This window comes from Zalophus californianus, chromosome 5, assembly GCF_009762305.2.
Source record: "Zalophus californianus isolate mZalCal1 chromosome 5, mZalCal1.pri.v2, whole genome shotgun sequence".
Taxonomy (NCBI): domain Eukaryota; kingdom Metazoa; phylum Chordata; class Mammalia; order Carnivora; family Otariidae; genus Zalophus; species Zalophus californianus.
Genome location: NC_045599.1, coordinates 103,529,026 through 103,552,306, shown reverse-complemented (window position 1 = coordinate 103,552,306; position 23,281 = coordinate 103,529,026). Strand labels below are relative to the sequence as shown.

At 42.9% G+C, this 23,281-nt stretch overlaps 2 protein-coding genes across 8 annotated transcripts; one reads left to right on the top strand and one right to left on the bottom strand.

Annotated features, from left to right (window-relative positions):
• The first annotated feature begins 63 nt into the window (after window positions 1–63).
• PTTG1 (PTTG1 regulator of sister chromatid separation, securin) lies at window positions 64–11,993 on the top strand. 7 transcript variants are annotated; one of them, XM_027605895.1, is made up of 6 exons: window positions 64–240; window positions 4,863–4,963; window positions 5,313–5,494; window positions 7,196–7,289; window positions 10,940–11,098; window positions 11,847–11,993. In XM_027605895.1, the coding sequence occupies exons 2-6, from the start codon at window positions 4,873–4,875 to the stop codon at window positions 11,921–11,923; spliced, it is 603 nt and encodes a 200-aa protein (XP_027461696.1). In that variant the 5' UTR covers window positions 64–240; window positions 4,863–4,872; the 3' UTR covers window positions 11,924–11,993. The 7 variants fall into 7 exon arrangements, with proteins under 7 accessions (XP_027461696.1, XP_027461692.1, XP_027461695.1 ...); XM_027605891.1 differs by having other exon boundaries at window positions 72–240; window positions 5,310–5,494; window positions 11,847–11,986; XM_027605894.1 differs by lacking the exon at window positions 64–240 and adding an exon at window positions 4,002–4,458.
• A 9,303-nt stretch (window positions 11,994–21,296) lies between these two features.
• On the bottom strand, window positions 21,297–22,184 carry LOC113929360 (F-actin-capping protein subunit alpha-1-like). The gene has a single exon (XM_027606212.2). It carries the CDS (start codon window positions 22,174–22,176, stop codon window positions 21,316–21,318), a length of 861 nt encoding a protein of 286 aa, XP_027462013.1. The 5' UTR covers window positions 22,177–22,184; the 3' UTR covers window positions 21,297–21,315.
• Between the last annotated feature and the right edge of the window lie 1,097 nt (window positions 22,185–23,281).

The following is a 23,281-nucleotide window of genomic DNA, read 5'->3' as shown; positions in this document are numbered from 1 at the left end:
CAGGGTCCCACGCGATGTTGTTATCGCGAGATGTTTTTACCTCGGGAAAGAGAAAGGGGTTAGTTTGAGCTGCTCTAGAAGTTTGAAATGTTTTTTGCAGAATCTTAGGACGTTAAAAAAAAAAGAAAGTACTGGGAACACACAACAGCTTAAGCCTTTCTACAGAACTATGTAATGAATGGGGAAGTTCGTGACATATTAATTAAAAAAAGTCAGACACTGCGTAACACTGGGGGCGTGGTGAGTAAAAAGAGTCTTTAGTTCCTCGAAATTACATCATACAGAGTGAAAAAGACACTAAAATGATTATTCAAATAATTTACAGTTGTAAAAAGTCTCTGTGAAAGGAATACCAGATGCTATGAGAACATAAGGCACTATTTGGTAATTGACATTCTGCACCGAAGTGATCTTGTGTTTTATCATTAGAAAAAAAATACTATAAAACAATTTCTATTTTGGGAAAACAATAGTATCTATGACATCCCAACCCTCTTTTTTTTTTTTTTTAAGATTTGTTTATTTATTTGAGAGAGAGAGTGAGAAGCAGACTCCCTACTGAGCAGAGAGCCCGACATGGGGCTGGATCCCAGGCCCCTGAGATCTTGACCTGAGTGGAAGGCAGACGCTTAACCAGCTGAGCCACGCAGGCAACCCCCAACCCTCCTTTTAAAGTACATGTATGGGGAGGCCTGGGTGGCTCAGTTGGTTAAGCTCTACCTTCTGCTCAGGTCATGATCCCAGGGTTCTGGGATCCAGTACCCCCCATCTCCCGCAGCCATCGGCTCCTTGCTCGGCGTGGAGCCTGCTTCTTCCTCTTTGGGCCACACACCCTGTTTGTGCATGCAGACTCTCTCTCTGACGAATAAATAAAATCTTAAAAAAAAAAGTACAAGTATGAGGGTGCTTGGGTGGCTCAGTTGGTTAAATGTCTGCCTTCTGCTCAGGTCATGATCCCAGAGTCCTGGGATCAAGCCCGCGCCTGGTATTGGGGCTCCCTGCTTAGCGGGAAGTCAGCTTCTCTCTCTCCCTCTGCCCCTCCCCCCTGCTCATTCTCTCTTTATCTCAAAAAGAAAAAATAAAAATCTTTAAAAAAAAGTACATGTATGAAGTAAGACAAAATACTGGGAAAAAAGCAGTAATTTTGGTAGAATTTTTTATGTTTTTTCTTCTATGTGCTGTTGTCATTTTTAAAATTTTTCAAGATATCATGTATCGCATTTATGTATTTATTTATTTATAGAGAGACAGAGAGAGGGTGAGCAGGGGGACGGGCAGAGGGACAGGGAGAAAATCCCCAAGCGGACTCCTCACTTAGCACAGAGCCTATTGCAGGGCTCGATCCTGGAACCCCAAGATCATGACCTGAGTTGAAATCAAGACTGTTGTTTAGCCGAGTGAGCCGCCCAGGTGCTCCATCATGTGTTGCTTTTGGAAGTAGAAGTGAGGGGCACCTGGGTGGCTCAGTCAATTAAGCGTCTGCCTTCGGCTTCTGGAGTCCTAGAATTGAGCCCCAAGTCAGGCTTCCTGCTCAGTGGGGAGTCTGCTCCTCCCCTCTCCCCCCTCATGCTCTCTCTCTCAAATAAATAAATCTTAAAAACATGTAAAAGTGAAAATAGCTTACATCCTTGTCTCAAAGCCTCTCACAATATAATCTAAGTTTTTTCTTATTAAAGATTTGCAGGGCCTAGAGTTTAGGAATGTAAATACTAATTTTGATTTTGCAGGGCAATAGGTGAGGGAACAGAAAGAGTTAGAGAATAGCCTGAATAGTTAGTGAATAGTCTCTGAATAACCCAAAACCCTTTTGTTTTCATCTCTTTCAACAATTCCTGAAATCCGCTTGGAAGTGGTGAGGCCTGTTTTAACACTCCCAGGCAACCAGCTAGGGAACACATCTCCCAGGGGAATCATACGTGTACTAGAAGAGAAGGAAGAACCTTTTGTAAGGTTTGGGTTCCCCCTGGAAGATTCAGAGGAGAGTATAGGGAAGCAAGGGGTCAGTTCTAGATGGGTTGCTGTTTGTAAATCAGGATTAGAATAAACTGGGATTGATTAGGATCTAGGTGCTGTGATAAATTGAGAGTGTTTACTAATTGGGTAATCTAGTAAGAGTAGGGAGTAGTAAAGCGGGTCTGGGGCATCACTGGTGACAAAACAATAATCTTTCAAAGAGGGGGTGGTCAAAGCATACAGTTGACCTTGGGAGACACAGTGTTTCCTGTTGTAAGGGGAAGACTTAACCAGGGGAGATACAAATCTTGCACCCGAAGACCTTAGGAGATAGAGGATCCCCACTTCGAAGCTGTAGGTGATGTACAGCTATGGTTTCAAAGTGAACGCTTTTGTGTGCTGATGATGCCAGATAAAGTTGAAATATTTAGCGGGAGATACAGGGGGAGAGTGAAGAGGGGGGTGAGAACAAAAGGAAAAGGGCAGGGAAGGGGCCATAAGGGTGTGCATGGTTTTTGCTCTTTTTACCTTCTTTTTTTTATTTTTTAAAGATTTTATTTATTTATTTGACAGAGACACAGCGAGGGAGGGAACACGAGCAGGGGAGGGGGAGGGGGAGAGGGGAGAGGGAGGCCTCCTGGGGGGAGGGGGAGAGGGGAGAGGGAGGCCTCCTGCGGAGCAGGGAGCTCGATGCGGGGCTCGATGCGGGGCTCGATGCGGGGCTCGATGCGGGGCTCGATGCGGGGCTCGATGCGGGGCTCGATGCCGGGCTCGATCCCAGGACGCTGGGGTCATGACCTGAGCCGAAGGCAGATGCTCAACGACTGAGCCACGCAGGCGCCCCTCCTTTTTACCTTCTTGAATTAGGATCTTTTCTCCTTGATGCCTAGCCCAGTGTCTGGCACTTAATCAACATTCAATAAATACCTACTGAATGAATTAATCCTTCAACCAATTTTGGTTCCGAAATGCCAGGAAAAGGGCCAGTGAACTGACATATATTGAGAACTGCATCTATGCTAGGTGTAGTGCTAATTCTTTTGTGAAATAATGTAGGCTCAACTTACCTACAAGTTAGAATGCATCTAGTGACCTGTGGGGAGTAGGTCAGTGTTGGTCTTTTGATTTTATTCCTTTACCTTGTATTTGTTTAATCTATTTCCACTTACTATAGAAATATGAAAAGGTCATTAATTTTTTCAAGCATAGTTTCTCCCCATATCTTGGAAATTGGAATTCCTTGTCTATATTTTTATTATTTTTATTATTCCCCAGATCTTTTTCTCCCTCTTGTGCCCTCCACCACCAGGCCTTTCCAGGCAGCTGTGACGAATGTTTTGTTAAGATACAGAGGTTTAACATAAGGTTAAGAGGCTTAAAATAAGTCCCATTAAATGATAGAATTTGAAAGGAAGCCTGAATTATGTACTCCTTAGGATCATCATTTTGTTCATAACCCAGATTCTTGATGCTATAATAGAAACAGGATCCTAGCTTGAAATATTGAGGGTAGTTCTCTAGTTAGGGAATAGTCAGTCCATTCTTAATCACAAGCCTAACAGAAAGACTCGAACATTGCTGTTTGATCTGTTTGTATTTACATTGCTTCTTAACCTTTAAAGATTTATTTATTTGAGAGAGAGAGAGCTGTGAGCGATGGGGGAGGGGCAGAGGGGGAGAGAGAGAAAGAGAGAGAGAAAAAAAATCCTGAAGCAGGCTCCCCGCTGAGCGTGGGCGGGGGGGGGGGGGGGGGGGGGGGGCCTTGATCCCAAGACCCTCAGATCTTGACCTGAGCCAATAATCAAGAGCAGGCCACTTAACCGACTGAGCCACCCAGTGCTCTGCTAGAGTTCTTTAGAGAGAATCTGAGTTGTTTTAGCACTTGACTGTATTTTTTTCACATATCTAATTGAAATACAACTATATGTATCCATAATTCCTCATTTTTCCAATGACTGCAATCCCTTTCCTCCAGGGCTGCATCTACTTTTTTATTTGATCTGCTCTATTTACTCTTTGGGCAGATAGTTAATTGAAGACTTTAGGAAAATAGTTCTGTCCCCACTTTGCCTTGACTGAACCCCACAGTCTTTTCATTTAAGAACTTCCTGGCCACCTAAGTGTCTCAGGAAAAAAACCCCAAACTCTGTATCTTGATATCATAATAATCATTTATTTCCTGGAATTGAAGACCATATTCACTCCCTTTCTATCTCTGTGAGGAGCAGGTTAACAACACCTAGAAGTAAAGGTGTCAGCAGGTTTGGTTTTTTTCTTCCCACGAAGCAAGCTACAAACTTCCCGGGAAAGCTTTCCAGGCGGTGCCGCGGTAGCTTGGGTTCCTCCCATTGGTTCTTTCTGGGAGCCTCCGCCCACCCACGGTCCCGCCTCCTGGGAAGATGAACCAATAGGGGCGTGAGTTGTGGTTTAAACTCGGAGTCCGGCGAGGGCGCTCGAGACCGAATCTTGGTTGAATTTGGCTGTGGATTCCGACGTGGGTGGACGGTGAGGTCGTGAGTGGCTGGGCGCGCGGATCTCGTGAGGAAGGAGGTGGGCTGGAGGCCGGAGGGCCTGGGGGTCGGGGGTTGGGGCTTCCCGGGGTCGTCTGTAGCGCCGAGCCGCCTTGAGCCACGGCCTCGGACTGCTTGCGCAGCCCTCGTTCTGATGAGTACCAGGACCTGTGCCAGCCCCAAACCGCCGACTCTTCTGGAACTTAGAGCCTCCGGCGTAGGCTTCAAGAGTTAAGAGCTGGATTAAATGCCTTTTGGCTCAAGAACGGGCTTCGCTCGCTCCTTCGCTCTAGTTTTTACGTGGACGTGCCCAGGGTAGAAAGTTTGGTCTGTGCTACACCTTCGCTTCTCTCATCCTCCCTAACCCCCCCGGGTCTAATATGAGTTTCATACCCGCAGCTAGTCCAGAATGGCTACCCTGATCTTTGTTGATAAGGAAAATGGAGAACCAGGCACCCGTGTGGCTCCCAAGGACGGGCTGAAGCCGGGGTCTAGGCCTCGTAAGTATACAGGCTGCAAAGCGAGTTACAGGTATTGTGAATCAATTGTGGGCGTGGCCCGGAGTTGGAGAAGCATTCCGTGTACTTCGTTGGCAACTTGAGTCAGGTATTACCGAATACCTCTATTGCAACGTGCTTGTTAGGGGTCTCTTTTTCATGTTCAGTGCCTTAGATTATTTAAGAGGGTACAGAACTGAAGTACTGTTGGGCATACGGCCATGCCACCGTCAAAAGTGGGGGTTGAATTTGGGGATGAGAATGAGGCCAGGTTGATATACACAGTCAGCCTTCAAGTTGCACAGGTGTTTATTGCCTGCCTAATCTTATGGTAAGTCTTTTTCTTCAGCAGTCAAAGCTTTAGATGGGAGATCTCAGGTTTCAACACCACATGTAGGCAAAATGTTTGATGCTCAAGCAGCCTTACCTAAAGTTGCCAGAAAGGCTTTGGGAACTGTCAACAGAGCCACAGAAAACTCAGTAAAGACTAATGGATCTCTCAAACAGAAGCAGCCGACCTTCTCTGCCAAAAAGGTAAGTGTTGGCTGCAAAGTCACTGTTGAAACACTCTAGTACTTTTTTTTTTTAAGATTTTATTTAGTCATTTGACAGCGACACAGCGAGAGAGGGAACACAAGCAGGGGGAGTGGGAGAGGGAGAAGCAGGCTTCCTGCAGAGCAGGGAGCCCCATGTGGGGCTCTATCCCAGGACCCTGGGATCATGACCTAAGCCTAAGGCAGACACTTAAGGACTGACCCACCCAGGCGCCCCCACTCTAGCACTTTTGACTCTTAAAATGACTATTGGCATCCTACCTTGCTTTCTCTCGTGAATACAAGGAGATAGAGGCTACCAAACGTAGATTAAGGGGAGGGAAGCATACTCTGTGGTCTTCCTCTGTGCCTTGAGATCAGAAGTCTCAGAAGCAGCTGGTGAATATTTTTGCCTCACCTGCTCTTAACTAGTGTCAAAGCGGATTGGTTGGTAGCATCTACTTATGGATACAGAAAGTACTGAGAGGGAGGGTCCTTTGCAGGAGGTCAGGGAGCTAATATAATAGCTCAGGTGCTACCATCCCCCCCCCCCCCCCCCGCCTCCTTGAGCAAGCACCAGGTACTTTACTTTGCTAGCATGTTGATTTTTGTGTGTGTGCATGAGCTGAAGGTCTGTGCATCCCAGACTGAGGAGACTTTGCTGTGAAAGATGACTCAGCACGTAGACTTACACTTCATTTGATAAAATAAATGGTTTTACTATGTATTAGGGAAAAAATAGTACTTTATATTAAAATAAGACTTGTGTGGTTTAGGACAAGATATCTTTTAAAGATTTTATTTATTTATTTAATTTGAGAGAGAAAGAGAGAGAGAGAGAAAGCACATGAGATGGGAGGGTCAGAGGGAGAAGCAGACTCCCTGATGAGCAGGAAGCCCGATGCGGGACTCCATCCCGGGACTTCAGGATCATGACCTGAGCCGAAGGCAGTCACTTAAACAACTGAGCCACCCAGGCGCCCAGGACAAGATATCTTTTAGAAAACTGAGTAAGAGAAATGTTAAGTTCAAGTATTGCAAGGCTATGGCAAAAATAATGAGAATGTGACAGAGAACTGAAGTATGGGAAACCCTACTTTAAGGATTTCCTCTAGGTATGCACATATGACATAAAGTTGGATCAAGAATTTGCAGGCTTCTGCTTTGGCCTGCTATGGTAGACTGCTTATCTGCCAATTTTAGACTAGGTAGTTATCCAGGCTTCTAAAGTCCTTGACTGTCTCTTGCTGACTCTTACTCAGTGTGTATATTTCAATTTATATTAACCAAGCAAATAATTAAGGTAACACTGATGGAAACACAGATGGAAATCACCCTTCCAAAAGCCAAAAATGGCTGCTAGGATTAGCTTCTATTTGGGTGACTCATGCTGTTTTCTCTGACAGGTTGAGTGACTGAGTTGATTAGCTCTGAATTAACTCTGCCTACTTGGTGACATATGTTAAGAGCTGCGGATACTTAAATTTCAGACTTAAACTCATGAACCGTGCTACTAGAATTGCTTGCTGAATTGTATTGGTATGTAATTATGAGAACTAAGAATTATGGTTTTTTAGAAGTCAGCATGAAATTGAAAACTGGTGAAGCAGTCACATGTCTTAAAGAAGACTATGATCTTTTGTTCTAATCAGTTGACAAGGCTTCCCCTTTCACTAATTCATATTTTCTTGGGTGGTTTTAGGTGACTGAGAAGACTATCAAAGCAAAAAGCTCTGTTCCTGCCTCGGATGACACCTATCCAGAAATAGAAAAATTCTTTCCCTTCAATCCTTTAGGTAGTATTCTTTTGGTATTACAAAAATGCTTTAGTCTTGAGTGTCTCTTAGAATCCAATTCAAGTCTAATTTGATATGGATATGAATATGACCTATGACCCAAAACTGTAATAAGACTGTCTGAATCTGGGTTTCTTTGTTTTTTGTTAAAGATTTTATTTATTTATTTGACGGAGAGAGAGACAGTGAGAGCAGGAACACAAGCAGGGGGAGTGGGAGAGGGAGAAGCAGGCTTCCTGTGGAGCAGGGAGCCCAATGCGGGGCTCGATCCCACGACCCCGGGATCATGACCTGAGCCGAAGGCAGTCGCTTAACCACCTGAGCCACCCAGGTGCCCCAAGAATCTGGGTTTCTTTGAATAAAAGTACTTGTTGGTGGATTTATTTGTAAGGAACATCTTAGGTCAGAAGAGGAATTTGCGCAGATGTAGAGAACATTGTTTCCTCAAATACTTACCACATAAGGGAGATAAGATGTGTTCACTAACATTGAACAAGTCTAAAGTGGACCGTATTCCTAGCAAGCCTTTTAAAAAGTGAGTTTAATGTCAAGTTGAACAATATCTGAAAAAATCCACATAGTCTGTGATAATGTGTGTATTTTTACTCCTTCAACCTGCTACATGTATCCAAAGTATTTTCTGTTATAGAAGCACCTTTTCAAGCTTTAATTTTCTTCAGTTTGAGGAGAGGCTACTGTATCCAGGCTTTGGATGCAGTGGTTAACAAGCCAGGCCCCACCTTGAGGGAGCCCATAATTTGGAGGGAAAGGCAAACACTGAAAAAATCCTCTCACTGTAAGTGTGAGAAGGAGAACACCAGCCCATTAGGGGGATCTAAACCTCACCTGGAAGAGCAGGGAAGGTTTCTCTCAGGACGTGACATGATGTGGCCTTTTAAAAGGTATGGGGGGCGGGGGGCAAGGCAGAGCAGCGCACTTAAGTGTGTGCAGAGATCCTGAGGTAGAGCAAAGGACTGGAGTGGTTCTGGAAGCTGGCATTTTTGTTTGGCCTTTCAGCCAAAGGGCATTTAGTCATTCTGTACCTCCAGGTTGTCGCTGGCTTTTATATAATACAATTCTGCAGTTAGAGTTCTTGAAATTGTATTGTTGTGAGTTTGTGAGGATAGCTGGGGAGTAAACTTTAAGGATTGCTGAGTCTCCGATGGTATGTGATTAAGATTTGATAAAATGAAGTGCTTCTATGCTAATGATTACCATTTAACCATTAAGGAAAATGAGGTAGATTTGTGCATATTGATCAGGAAGGAGGACTGCAATATGCTGTGTTTGAGGAAACATATGCCAAGTTGCCCTCCAAAATAGCATAAATTACTGAATCCACCTACAGTGGTTGAGGATGCCTGCTTCTCTAATCTCTAACAGCAAATGTTTTAAAACTCTTCTCAAAAAGGCAGTGACTATCTGTTTTAAATTGGGGAGCATGTATGTGTAGTGAGCATATTTGATTATTGGCCTTCTGTAGCTTTTTTTTTTAACTTCCTGTTGGTATCTTTGTTTTCCTTTGATAATAGGTCTTTCTTTCCTTTTTTCTTTTCCTTAATAGCTTTTGTGGATACAGGAAATTTAACCTTATTATGTTGCAGATTTTTTTTCCTCTGGAGTCTTGTCTATTTATGGTTTCCTTTATAATTCAGTGTTGTTGTTTTTTTAAGATTTTATTTATTTACTTGAGAGAGACTGAGCACAGGCAGGGGGAGGGGCAGAGGGAGAAGCAGACTCCCTGCTGAGCAGGGAGCCCGATGTGGGGCTCAATCCTGGGACTCTGGGATCCCGAGCTGAAGGCAGATGCTTAACCAACTGAGCCACTTGGGCGCACCGTATAATTGAGGGGTTTTAGGTTAAGTAGTCACCTATCACTCAATTCCTTTTTAATTTCTGGGTTTTAGTAGTCTTGAAAAGAGTAGACTGATTCCTAGTATTTAGGCTTTAGAGAACTTTCACACTTCAGAAAATAATGGTTCTCCTTCCATCTTCCTTCTTTTGAGGAAATGCTAAACCCCTTGAAAAGAGGAAAGAATCCATATTTAAATTCTATTTTTGTTACTGTCAAAAATTTGTTGTATTTTCTTTTTTAATTAAAAAAATTTTTTTAACCTTTCCGCCCAATATAGGGCTTGAACTCATGACCCTGAGATCAATAATATCATGCTCTACCAACTGAGCCAGGCTGGTGCCCCCCCCAAAAAATCTTTAAATAATCCTAAGAAATAAGGCACTTGGATTATAAGAAGGAGTGTTACTTAACCCAATAGTTCTCAAATTTGTTTTAGGACTTCTACAACTCTTAAAAGTTAGTGAAGACCCCAAAGAACTTTTGTTTGTGTGGTGTTTATCAATTTTAATCCCTAATGCAGGAAATTTAAATAAAAAAATGAATTCCTTAAAAACCCATTACATTAATGTAGGTAACTTTTTTTTAACATAAAATAACTTTTCTAAAACATTTAGAAGAATTGCATGATTTTATATTTTTGAAAACTTGCTTAATTTGGCTTAACATAAAACCACCTGGATTCTCCTCTGATTCTGCATTCAATCTATTGCATCTCCTTTGGTTGAAGTACATGAAGAAAATCTGGCCTCATGCAGATACGCAGTTAAGAAAGGGAAGAGCATTTCAATAGTCTTTTCAGATAAGTGTGGAGAGTTTTCTTTCATACCGCACTAAAACCCAACAAGTGGCAGTTTCTGAATGTATGGTTGCAATATGTAATCTGAAACCCTTTCAGTGAACATTTTGTACTCTGACAATAAAATCCACTGTGCTGTTCTGCACTTTGAATCAATTTTTGCATTTATCACACATTGATCATTTAGAAATAATGATTCACTGAGAAATGTAGATCATCCAAATATTAAAGTGTTTCATTATGCAATATCAAACACACATTCATTAATGTCACCACTGATCTCATCAGAAAGGTGTAAGTATTAGGAAGTTGGCAAGCTAATGATTGTGGATAAGTTTTCCAAAATTCTAGTGGTTTTTTTTTTTTTTTCTTGAAATGATCATTGGCAACGAATACTGTGTTTCATGAAGTGATAGACTTCTTTCATTCTTCTGAGAAAATGTGCTACAAATACCCAAGTCTGAGTAACCAGTTTGTCTTTCCATTGCTATTTCAACTAAACAGTGTTCCAGGAAAAAGTCCTCTAGTTTAGCTTGCAAACCAAATAATCACACAAATCTTTTTTTCTTGGACCTCACCTGGTACTTTGGCATGCAGCAGAAAGTGCTTTATGGTGTTCTTATTTCATTGTACAGAATACTAAAAAGACCACTGTTCCTCAGGGTTGAGAGCTAATAAAATTAATACTTCCTACTGCAGATGGTAAAGTGAGATCTGAAGCTGGCAATGTTTTACTGCAGGTGAATGGTACTGAGGAGTATAGGGACTATAAAATATAGTTTATCACCACCACCTTGACTTGTGCTGAAACACAGCAGTTCCGTCCATTGTTGATTTTGTACCATCACCACGAATGTCAACACAGCTGAAGAAGGTGTTAATGTTACTGAGCACATAGTTTGACCTCATAGACCCACTGAAAGGGTCTCAGACCCCCAGGGGGCCACTGACTGCTCTGAGAACCACTGCCCTGATAAAGTGCTTTTGTCTTTGTGGCAGATTTTGAGAGTTTTGACCTGCCTGAAGAGCACCAGATTGCACGCCTCCCCTTGAGTGGAGTGCCTCTCATGATCCTTGATGAGGAGAGGGAACTCGAGAAGCTGTTGCACCTGGGCCCCCCTTCACCTCTGAAGATGCCCTCTTCACCATGGGAGTCGAGTAAGTGAACAAGTGCCCTTCTAGAAGGGCTGTGAATTATTTGAGTCATAATATTTCCATTATCATATAGAAGGTTAGCCTACGAGTAATTTCTATTTCAAACCTCAGAGATGAGGTTTTAGAATAATGAAAACTGCTTTCAATTGGTATTGTTTTCAGTCCCAAATGCCCAGGTAACATTAAGTCCTTCTGGAATCTGGACAGTTCTAGATACAGGAAACAAAATTAAATTTAGGATATAGCTTCTTAGCTTATGACTTGAAGTGTAAGAAACTTGTTTGGAACAAGAATTCTAAGTTCTACCCAAAGCTAATCTAGGATTAAGACACCTGAGCACAATAGCACAGAATGGCAAAACCTTCTTACTGCCAAGGTTGGAAGTCTCGGTTCTAGCTGGTGATCAAAAGCTATCAGCGGTATGTTTTCTTTTTGTTCTGATGGGATAACGTATACTATTTTATAAATTATGTTAGTGATATTGTTGGCTCTTACCTGGGTCTCTAAGAACAGTAGAGTTTCAGGTAGGTCTAAGACTTATTTCCAAATGAAGGTTAATTCTGGGATCTTAGCCACATTTCAAGAAGTAAGTGTGTGTGGGTATGTGTGTCTAGCTGGGGTGGGGGTAGGGATTCATTAGACAAAGTTGAAAATAAGAATTTACGAGTAAAATTGACAACCAATGTCTGTGTTGAGATGGACAATGACTAAAGCGTTTGCTGATATTGAATACGAAATTCCTGTTTTCTAGATCTGTTGCAGTCTCCAAGCATTCTGTCGACCCTGGATGTTGAATTGCCACCTGTTTGCTATGACTTAGATATTTAAATTTCTTAGCACTCAGTAGTTTGTGTGTATGTTTTGTATTAATAAAGCAATTCTTTAACAGACTCTTCCTAATCTCGCAGTTGGTATTCTTTGGAATTTGCTTAAAACAGTATGAAAATTAGTGGAAGTGTTTGACAAGGGTCTATAATCTGACAATAGAAGTATATCTGATTTGAAAAACTTACCTTAAAACCCTTTGGTTTGTTTTAACAGCTTATTTTAGACTCTGCCACTGTTCTCCCTGAAACATACACCTTTCAATGTGTACTTTACTGCCTTTCCGTGGCCATTAACTAGTGACAGTTATTAGATCTCTTAATTAGAAGAGCCACTTCCAGCTCATTAAATATCTATTGCTAAACATTCTTTATTGCTGGTTCTATTTGGTTTCTAATGACTTTAATACTCACTATTCAGTAATCAGAATTTGAAAGGCTCTAAATCTGAGAACTCTACCTCCCTGGAATTTTCAATTAGGTTCTTTGAAGATTGCAGCAGATAATTTACGGTTAGTAATATCCACTCTTCACCTATAGGAAACTCTGTTTAGTTGCTTACACTGTATTGGGACCGGTTTTAAGTATTTATTATTTATTTAAAGATTTTATTTATTCATTTGACAGAGCGAGATAGCGAGAGCAGGAACACAAGCAGGGGGAATGGGAGAGGGTGAAGCAGACTCCCTGCTGAGCAGGGAGCCCCATGTGGGGCTCGATCCCAGGACCCCAGGATCATGACCTGAGCAGAAGGCAGACGCTTAACAACTGAGCCACCCAGGCGCCCCTGTTTTAGGTATTTAATAAGTATTATTGTGTTTTAAGTTTATGACCCTATTTTTCAGATGAGGACCGTGAAGCGCAGAAATTCATTGATATGCCAAAGACCTGAAGAGCTATTACTTTGATTCCAAATCTGGGATTGGAATCAAAATATCAGATTGTAGATGGTTGCTCATGGATTTTCTTTTTTGGAGGGCTGGGATGGAGGATATTAAAAATTGTTGTCACCATTTAAAATTCCAAAGTTTCACATACCTCTGGTTTTGGAGCATCTCTTGGAAAAGGAAATCTGGCCCTTGTTTCATACACTTGGATTGGCAGTGGAGTGCTGGCTGCCTTTTAGGTGGAGTGTGGGCTTTGTCCTACAGACCCTTCATGAAGTGGCCCGAAGGGACAACTGAAGTGTTCCTTCTACTGTCTCTTCTCGCTCTAGCTCCCTTCATTCCCTTTACTTCCCTGGGCCATGTAGTCTAATTGAATTGATCCTTGCATAATACCAGCCTATGTAGGAAGCCTTTCCCCTGTAAGGTCTGTAGCATCTGTAGTCAGAATTCGACACCTCTTCTATCATTATTGCAGTTGGTATTCTATGGAATTTGCTTGAAACTGAAAGCTAGTGGAAGTCTAAGGTCTTAATAGTCTAAGGTCTGTAATCTGACAATAGTCTGTCTTATTGAAAAACTTAAAAAAACACTTCAGTTTATTTAATTTTATTTATTTTATTGCAATAGAGCAGGAGAGGGAAAGAACAAATCTTAAGCAGGCTCCATGCCCAGCGCTGAGCCTGATGCAGCCCGATCTCACGACCCTGAGCTGAAATCAAGAGTTGGACCCTTAACTGATTGAGCCACCCAGGTGCCCCTTAAACGGTTTATTTTAGAAGCTGCCATTTTTCCCTGAAACATACACCCCTCAATGTGTACTTTATTCCCTCCATTGTTAGGAAGTGAACAAGGAAGTGGCAAGATAGGCGTGAAATACTAGGAACACATACACTGATTAAAATTTTTATCTTCTAAATATAACTGAATCAGTCAGAATTTCTGTAATTAGTAGACTTCTGAAAGAGAAAAAAAATAAGACTATTAGGACACTTGGTTTTAAAGAAGAGTATTAGATCTAGCATCCTCAGATATAGCAGGGCGGTATGAAAAGCAAACATGATTCTGAGTGGTTTTCATACTCTATAATAAATTTAGAAGCTTTGGAAAGGGGTCTCTTGTGATGGAAAGAACAAAGGACTGAGAGCATAGCAGCTAGTTAGTCCTTTACCAGCTAGTTGACTGTCCTTGGTCAGCTCGAGCATGGAGTGATCTCTCTTCATCTGCTGTTAATCCAAATACAAAGTGCTTGTGGTACCTGGGTGGTTCAATCTGTCTGACTCGATTTCCACTCTTGATTTCGGCTGAGGTCATGATCCCAGGATCCTGGGATCTAGCCCCTTGTCAGGCTCCACGCTCAGCACAGAGTCTGCTTCTCTCTCGCCCTCCCCTGTTCCTCTCCCCTCGCTCTCTAGTGTGCGTGCTCTTGCACTCTCTCAAATAAGTAAAATCTTAAAAAAGGTACAAGTGCTTAATGTTGGTTGAGACTGAGAACTTTAGACAGATGCTTCTCCATTAACATAATTTTTGCGGGGATTGCTGCTATTTGTATACATTTTACTAAGTGTAATGTGTTTTGCTTCATTACTCGAAAAAGCTTACTAGATGTCGTGTTTGCAATTCTAGTCTGTCCAAGCAGTAATGCTCTAAGTTGGTTGTTTTTGGGGTAGACAGTTGCACCACACTGGACCTTAAGGGTGCCCTGATTTATGTAAGGTTCACCCATACCTAGCGTACTTTTCCACTGGCATTTTTCAGGCTTCAAATTCCAATGAAACTTCAATAGGAACACAAAGCTTTTTATTTATTTATTTATTTTAAAGATTTTATTTATTTGAGAGAGAGAATGAGTGAGAGAACACGAGAGGGGGGAGGGTCAGAGGGAGAAGCAGACTTCCTGCTGAGCAGGGAGCCTGATGCGGGACTCGATCCCAGGACTCCAGGATCATGACCTGAGCCGAAGGCAGTCGTTTAACCAACTGAGCCACCCAGGTGCCCCGGAACACAAAGCTTTTTAAATATGTTAATGTAAATATTCTGTCAGACCAATTCTGAGCAATGGTACCAAGTCACAGAAGGGTCAGTACAACCATCAGAATTCCCAAGTTGACTTTGTTCTTTCCATTAGTTTAACCAATCATGTACTCAGGCCCCTCTGTGCTAGGGACCAAGGCTGTGATATGTGATAGTTAAGTAACACATTGCCCCTGCTCTTGGGCCTGTTGTCCAGTGGGGGACTGGCCGGAAATGCTGTCAGGCTACAGGAACATGAATCCAGGGGTGGGAAGAACCAGCTGCTGGGGAGCACTTTCCAGCCCAGTTTAGGGAAGGGCAGGAGAGGCTTCCTGAGGAGAAACATGGATGGACACTTGATGGAAGAGAAATGCTCTGGGCCGAGGAAACAGCTTCTGCAAATGCCAGGAGGCAAGAGAACACAGCCTGTTGAATGTTCAATGAAAACTAAGCTTTTCCCCTGTAAGGTCTGTAGCATCTGTAGTGAGAATTCGAGACCTTTTCCATCATTATTGCAGTTGGTATTCTATGGAATTTGCATGAAACTGAAAGCTAGTGGAAGTGTTTAAAAGCCTCGGGTTTGTAATCTGACAATAGTTTGTCTTATTGAAAAACTTAAAACCCTTCGGTTTTAACTACCCCCCACCTTTTTTTTTTTTCTTTTTCTACTTCAGGGTTGAGCAAGGAGTGTGGTTGGTTAACAAACGAGTCTGGAGAGTTAAGCAGGGGCCACATGGCTTTGTAAACTATGGCGGGGGTTTAGTGTCTGTCCTAGGGATGTTAGGTGCCGTGGAAAGGTTTTAAGGAGGGAAGTGACAGGGTCAGATTTGTGTTTCAGAACCTCACTCTGGAGGCAGGGAGACCAATCTGGAGTCTGCCGTAGATGATGATGATGATGAAATGACCTTGAAGAGGTGACAGTGGAGAATGGACTAAGGCTTTGGGAGGGATCCAGGAGTTGGATTTGGCAGGGCGGCAAATGGTGTGGAGATAGCACTGGGAAGAGTCAGCGATGCCCACAAACACCCCTCACAGGAGGGTCCCCAGTTGTGTTTATAAACATGTTTGTTGCTGCATAGTTTGTAATCAGAAAATATGATACAGATGCACATTGGAATGAAATGTATTCATTAAAAGGGATCTAGGGGAGCCTGGGTGGCTCAGTTAGTTAAGCGACTGACTCTTGATTTTGGCGCAGGTCATGATCTCAGGGTCATGAGATCGAGCCCCACGTCAGTCTCCATGCTCAGCACAGAGATTCTCCTTTCCCTCTGTCCCTCCCCCACTTGCTCGCTTGCTCTCTTTCTGAAATATTTTTTTTTAGAAAGGATCTATATATGTGGCCATGGAACGATAACCATGGAACTTTTTCATTGTCAAAAGTGGGTTACACTTTCTGCCTGTGGATGCTGCCGAGTAAGCATCGTTAAGGTCTCCCCTCCCACCGCTGTCATGTCTAAGTCAGAGTCTCCAAAGAGCTGAACAGCTGCGGAAGCTCTTCATTGGAGGTTTGAGCTTTGAAACAACTGGTGAGAGTCTGAGGAGCCATTTTGAGCAATGGGAAATGCTTACGGACTGTGTGGTAATGAGAGATCCAAACACCAAGCGCTCCAGAGGCTTTGGGTTTGTCATGTATGCCACTGTGGAGAAGGTGGAGGCAGCCATGAACGCAAGGCCACATGTGTAACCAAAGAGGGCTGTCTCGAGAAGATTCTCAAAGACCTGGTGCCCACTTAACTGTGAAAAAGATTTTTGTTGGTGGCATTAAAGAAGACACTGAAGAACATCACCTAAGAGATTATTTTGAACAGTATGGGAAAACAAGTGATCGAGATCATGACTGACCGAGGTGGTGGCAAAAAGAGAGGTTTTGCTTTTGTAACATTTGATGAGTGTGACTCTGTAGACAAGATTGTCATTCAAAAATACCATACTGTGAATGGCCACAACTGTGAAGTAAGGAAAGCCCTATCTAAGCAAGAGGTGGCTAGTGCTTCATCCAGCCAAAAAGGTCGAAGTGGTTCTGGAAACTTGGTGGTGGTCGTGGAGGTGGTTTTGGTGGGAATGACAACTTTGGTTGTGGAGGGAACTTCAGTGGTTGAGGTGGCTTTGGTGGCAGTCGAGGTGGTGGTGGCTATGTGGCAGTGGGGATGCCTATAACGGATTTGGTAATGATGGAAGCAACGTTGGAGGTGGCGGAAGCTCTAACGATTTTGGCAATTACAACAATCAATCCTCAAATTTTGGACCCATGAAAGGAGGAAATTTTAGAGGCAGGGGCTCTGGTCCCTATGGTGGTGGAGGCCAATACTTTGCCAAACCACGAAATCAAGGTGGCTGTGGTGGCTCCAGCAGCAGCAGTAGCTACGGCAGTGGCAGAAGGTTTTAATTACTGCCAGGAAACAAAGCTTAGCAGGAGAGGAGAGCCAGAGGAGGGACAGGGAAGCTACAGGTTACAACAGATTTGTGAACTCAGCCAAGCACAGTGGTGGAGGGCCTAGCTGCTACAAAGAAGACATGTTTTAGACAATACTCATGTGTATGGGCAAATAACTCGAGGACTGTATTTGTGACCAATTGTATAACAGGTTATTTTAGTTTCTGTTCTGTGGAAAGTGTAAAACATTCCAACAAAGAGTTTTAATGTAGATTTTTTTTTTTTTTTTGCACCCATGCTGTTGATTGCTAAATGTAATAGTCTGATCATGACGCTGAATTACAGAACAGGATTTAGGATCACTTTTATTTAAATACATATATTATGAGACAGAAAAGCAGAGTAACAAGAAGTAAAAAAATGAGATCATGGCTCAACATCTTAGTTACTCTGTGACCTTGGGCATGACATTTAACCTCCTGAACTTATGTTTTTTCATTCATGAGACCCATGATAGAGTTTATCTTGAAACGTTGTCAGGAGAAGTATGTGAGCTACTGCATGAACACTTAAAACCGGCTTGACTTGTAATAAGCCTTTTAGTTACAATTATGGTTAGGTTATTTGTGAGCATAAAAATATCCATAAAACCATCCATTCATGCCTTACCGAAGTTATCTTGTGTGTGCATATGGGAGACTAGCTTAGTTTAAACTTATAAAAATTTATATATTAATAGGATTATACCATTTAAAGAAAGAGAAAATGCTCCTTCCTCTGGAGGCTGGAGAGATTGTCTGAGGTAATACCTTTTTTTATTTTTTTTAAGATTTTATTTATGAGAGGGAAGAGAGAAAGCAGAGGGAGAAGCAGACTCCTTGCTGAGCAGGGAGCCCAGTGCGGGACTCCATCCCAGGACCCCGGGATCATGACCTGAGCTGAAGGCAGATGCTTCACCAACTGAGCTACCCAGGCACCCAGTAATACTTTTTTTTTTTTTAAAGAAAAACATATAGTCCATTTGTCTTTATAAGAGTCAAACGAATCCCTATGTTCTTGCCCACGGGTTTTATTGTGGGGTTGGGGGCGTCAGGTTTGAGCCTTACCTTGAGCCCCTAAGGTTCTGAGATGCCTGAACAACCAGTTTGTGACTTGGGTTGGGGCTGGTGCAGCTGATTCTGAAATGGCTCGAAAGGAGGCTGGGGTAGGAGTTGGTGCTTTGGTGTTAGTGCCTTTAGAGAGCTGAAGGTCATTCCTGGGGCAAATCACCCAGTGGGGCCAGTCGGCATCTGTACAGATTCAGGATCAACCAACTTTGTGTGTGTTGACCTGGGCATGCAACATTGCCTGGCAGTTTTACACTAATGTTCATTCTCCCACTTTGAGGCCACTGTATTCCTACCTCTCCACTCTTTAAACTTGGAATCTTTCTTTTTTTTTTTTTTTTTTAAAGATTTTTTATTTATTTATTTGACAGAGAGAGAGACAGCGAGAGCAGGAACACAAGCAGGGGGAGTGGGAGAGGAGAAGCAGGCTTCCTGCAGAGCAGGGAGCCCGATGCGGGGCTCGATCCCTCATGGCCTGAGCCAAAGGCAGACGCTTAACCATCTGAGCCACCCAGGTGCCCCTAAATTTGAATCTGCTACCACCCCTGCCTCTCAGGTGCTGAACGTCCCCCTAGTAGAGGCTACACGAGCCAACAGTCAGGAATGTCCTCTTCTCACTGACATTTATTCTACAACATCATGGAGCTCCAGAGGCGCAATCGGTTAGCGCACGGTACTTAAACAACATCTTGCAACAGTGCTGTCCTTCCTGGTTCATGTCCGCTCTTTGGTATCTCCCCCTCCCACTCTCCCATGTGTGTTTTGGGGAGGGCCTCCAGCCTCTGCAGTCTCCCTCTTATACCTAAAACTCCTTTGTCTCCACCTCTTTCTGATTGTAAGGGCTCAGTCTTGGTCTCTTTCCTGACAAAGTCCCTGTGTGATCTTGCGCACTCCTGCGGTTTGAAATCCCACCTCTGTGCTATGTTGGTGTCTCTAATCAGGTCTCTCCCCTGAACTCTCTGTAGTTGCTTACTAGATCTCGAGTCTCCTCTGTCTAAATTGGAGCTCCAGTTTTTCCCCTCTCCACTCTGCCCCTTGCTAGCCTTCTCTACTTTAATAAATGCTGTTTACTCCTGCCACAAACCTGCTACCCTTGTCACCTCCATGTCTTCCCATACCCATCCCCACCGCAAGCCTGATGATTCTAGTATATCTTCCCATTGTTCACTGCTTTCCCACCCCTCAAATGCAAACTAATTTCTTGTGATGACCAAAGCCCTCTAACGAGCTGTTTTGCTTCTGCTCATGCCCCTTCCAACCCATTCTCCACCATCGCCAGAGTGACATTTCATTTATTTATTTATTTTTTTTAAGAACAAAACAGGTATATTTCTATTGGACTACCTGATACAGAGGATAGTGTGATATGAATGGATAGTATGAATGACACATAATACAAATATATTTTATTTGAAATAAACAAAAATGCTTACACAGCTCAACAAGTCACTTGGAAACAAACTTGCTTGACTGTATTACTGAGCAAAAACAAAGCTGAAGGACAAACACCCTTCTTTTTTGACATTTATTTGGAGATAGGTAGGAAGACACTACTTGGTTTTTTATTTTATTTTTTTTTTTTAAAGATTTTATTTATTTGAGAGAGAGAGAGAGAATGAGAGATAGAGAGCACGAGAGGGAAGAGGGTCAGAGGGAGAAGCAGACTCCCCACTGAGCGGGGAGCCCGACGCGGGACTCGATCCCGGGACTCCAGGACCATGACCTGAGCCGAAGGCAGTCGCTTAACCAACTGAGCCACCCAGGCGCCCTCTACTTGGTTTTTTAAAAACTGACCTTCCCTTAAGGCCTGGTCATAGAAGTGTAAACAATGTAAATGAATCCACCAATACCAGTTGTCATATCATATCTATGTCACCTGTGTATTCTGAGATCGCACATATACCTGCCAATATACCTGGGAAGCGTTGCTATATCACAGTTACATTTTCTTGGCAGGCAGAACTGAGGAAGAGTAATTTGGAACAAGTTTTACATTACATCCTATTTAGAACAAATCACTAGTATTCCCTTAAATGACAGGTTACAATAGAAAGATACTGCCTGGAACCTATCCTTTTCACTTTGGTTCATTTTTAGTTTTTGTTTGTGATTTACATAGTTGTTTGATTCATTGGCTTATAGTACAATCCTGCCACAAAGTATTAAAGCACAAGATACCTATTATTCCTTCAACATCTGCATTTTTCAAGTTTTATACTCTATTATATCCCTAGTATGTCAGCAGTTCTTGAATAATAAAAAATAATAATAAATGGGTAAAACCCTTCTAAAAATGCAGATGTCTGTAACTATAATGGTACTAGATGGGAAGGAGACAACGAGGGAAGAGAAAAAAAGCAAACACGTTCATGTGCAGGGAATGTGGTTCAAGTCTTTGGATTTAAAAACAACTTCCGTAGAGAAGCTGACTATAATGGAATTTCTAGAAAACTTCCTTTGCTCCCACAAAAGGACCTGAAAAGCCCAATCCAAACTTTTGAAAACTACAGTTATGAGATGCTATAAATGATGATCAAAGCAGTTGGAGGGAGAAGGATGAATGTGTCTTCCACTCAGCTAGTTTGTAGCATAGCCTCTTTAGCTGTTGGTGGATCAGTAAAAACCACTGAAGTACCAGAAGTGCTTTGAAGGACAGGGGTAGAAAAGTACTGAGCATATGACCTGTCTATATCAGTAACAGGGCTTCATGGCTAGGAAATTTTCTAAACAGTAAAATGACTCCAGGATAGATCTCTCTCTCTCTCTCTCCATCATTAAATGTGGCAGAATTAAAAAAAAAAATTACAAGTAGATGTAGTGAAAACAGAAAATTACAAGGCAGAGAACACAAAAGAATCAAGACAATGCTATAGGTTCAACAGTATTCCATGAGGCTAGAAAACCTGTAAGCTCTGAAAGCCCTAGCAAAATATCACTCTTTTTTATAAATCACTTATTTATCATATGACCGCATGTTGAATCCTTTCCACATACTGAAGAATCCTACATTCAGCCTTTAAGCATTCTGCATTTCTTTGCCAATCTTGTAGCTGAGTATCTTGTTCCAGTCGATTTTGGTGTGGGTAACTGGAAGCTGCTGGCGCAAGGCCTTGAATGTGGTGTCTGACATTGTTTGATAGTTTTCACTAATTGCTGTCTGATATTCATTTTCTGCATGTTCTATGATTTTAATAAACTCCTTGGCAGTTTGGACTTCATTTGAAACAGTTACTGAATCCTGTACATCTTTATGACTAACCAACTGAACATTGCCATCTTCGTAATAGTGAACCTGAATCTTAAGTACTCCAACCACCTGGGCTGTAGGTGGTGTGATGGTGAACTTCCACTCTGATCTCCAACGACCATTCCAGAAGTTTTTAGGCTGAAACTGGTGGCTTTCAATACATGTAATAATGGTCTGTTGCCCATCTATAGTTTTAGCATAAACAGTACAGAAGCCATTGGAATAATGATCTTTCACATAGGCCCTTAGAGCACTGTCACGGGATTCTCTCCAAGACTTCAGACCTCCATCTATGTCCTCTGGCTGGGGGTCACTTGCTTCTTTCCGTAAGTGATCAAACTTAAAGGAAATTTTGTTTCTTGGATCTAAAAATCTGCTATTCCCCAGGTCACCATGTTCTGTAATTAAGACCTGATCTTCATAACCTTCTATCTTCACAGGTGTGAACTGATCCATGTTATACTGGGCAAATGCATGTGCTGCCCCTTCCCTGAGGAGATTGTCATTATTAAGCAGTAGCCGGACATCACTGAACACTTCATTAAATTCCCCTAGGGGTGCATGAGTGATGAATTTAGCAGCTATGCGTACCTTCTCCTCATCCGACACCTGGTCCTCGAAGTCGGCCATCTTGGGCTGCTCTGCGACATTTTATTTTTTTTAAGATTTATTTACTAGAGAGAAAACACACGCAGTAGGGGGAGGAGCAAGAGAGGGAATCTCAAGCAGACTCCTCGGAGCCTGACGCAGGGCTCAATCCCACAACCCTGAGATCATGACCTGAGCTGAAAACAAGAGTTGGATGCCTGACTGACTGAGCCACCCAGGTGCCCCAGAGTGACATTTTATTTACTTATTTTTTTAAAGATTGTATTTGAGAGAGAGCACAAATGGTGGGGGGAGGGGCAGGGGGAGAAGCAGGCTCCCCGCTGAGCAGGGAGCCTGAAGCGGGGCTTGATCCCAGGACCCTGAGATCATGACTTGAGCTGAAGGCAGATGCTTAACCGACTGAGCCACCCAGGCGCCCCCAGAGTGACATTTAAAATGCAACTCTAATTATTCTTTGCTTGAAGCCTTCCAGTAGATTTTTACTGTGCCTTTGGTAACAGGTGAACTCCTCTTGGCCTGTGAGGCCTTGCACGATCTAGGCCCCACCTGGTGTTTGGTTGTCCCCTGTTCCAGACTCCTTCCCCTGACCTTGTAGTTCCTGAGACACTATTCCTGCCCCTGGTGTGGCCCCTGCAGGAGGAATGCATCCCTGTTGCCTCCTGAATTGCATTTGCTCTGATTCTTCTGCCCATTGCTGATTGCACCTGAGGGAGCAGGGGGGAGCTCTGAGGCAGAGGGAGTGCTTGCTTCCTTCATCCGTGCCACCTGGTCCTCTTTGGTTCCTCACCTGAGCAGTCACCCCGTCCTGCCACTTCCACTGCTTGCATATTTCAGAAGGGCTCCATTCTTCCCATTGTTACTGGTATTCCTCTTCAGGCCACCATTTCTCCCCCGGGATGTTTTAACAGCTCCTTCTACCTGCTTTCATATGATTTCCCCAAAGCCATTCTCCAGGCACAGCCAGGGTGAGTGTTCCATTCATCAAATGTGATGGTGTCATTTCAGATGTAGTTTTCAACTCTAGGAGCTTGATTTCATTTTTTTTTTTTTAATACTCCGTTTCTGCCTAACTCTGAACATATGAAATACAGTTAGCTCTGTTTAAACGTCCTCGTCTGCTAATTCT

What these genes read in the sequence shown, in the direction of transcription:
- PTTG1 (XM_027605891.1), top strand. Translation starts at nt 4,873, where the DNA reads ATGGCTACCCTGATCTTTGTTGATAAGGAAAATGGAGAACCAGGCACC. An exon ending in CGACCTTCTCTGCCAAAAAG is followed by an intron (nt 5,495 to 7,195) that starts GTAAGTGTTGGC and finishes GGGTGGTTTTAG; the next exon opens with GTGACTGAGAAGACTATCAA. An exon ending in CTTTCCCTTCAATCCTTTAG is followed by an intron (nt 7,290 to 10,939) that starts GTAGTATTCTTT and finishes TCTTTGTGGCAG; the next exon opens with ATTTTGAGAGTTTTGACCTG.
- LOC113929360 (XM_027606212.2), bottom strand. Translation starts at nt 22,176, where the DNA reads ATGGCCGACTTCGAGGACCAGGTGTCGGATGAGGAGAAGGTACGCATA.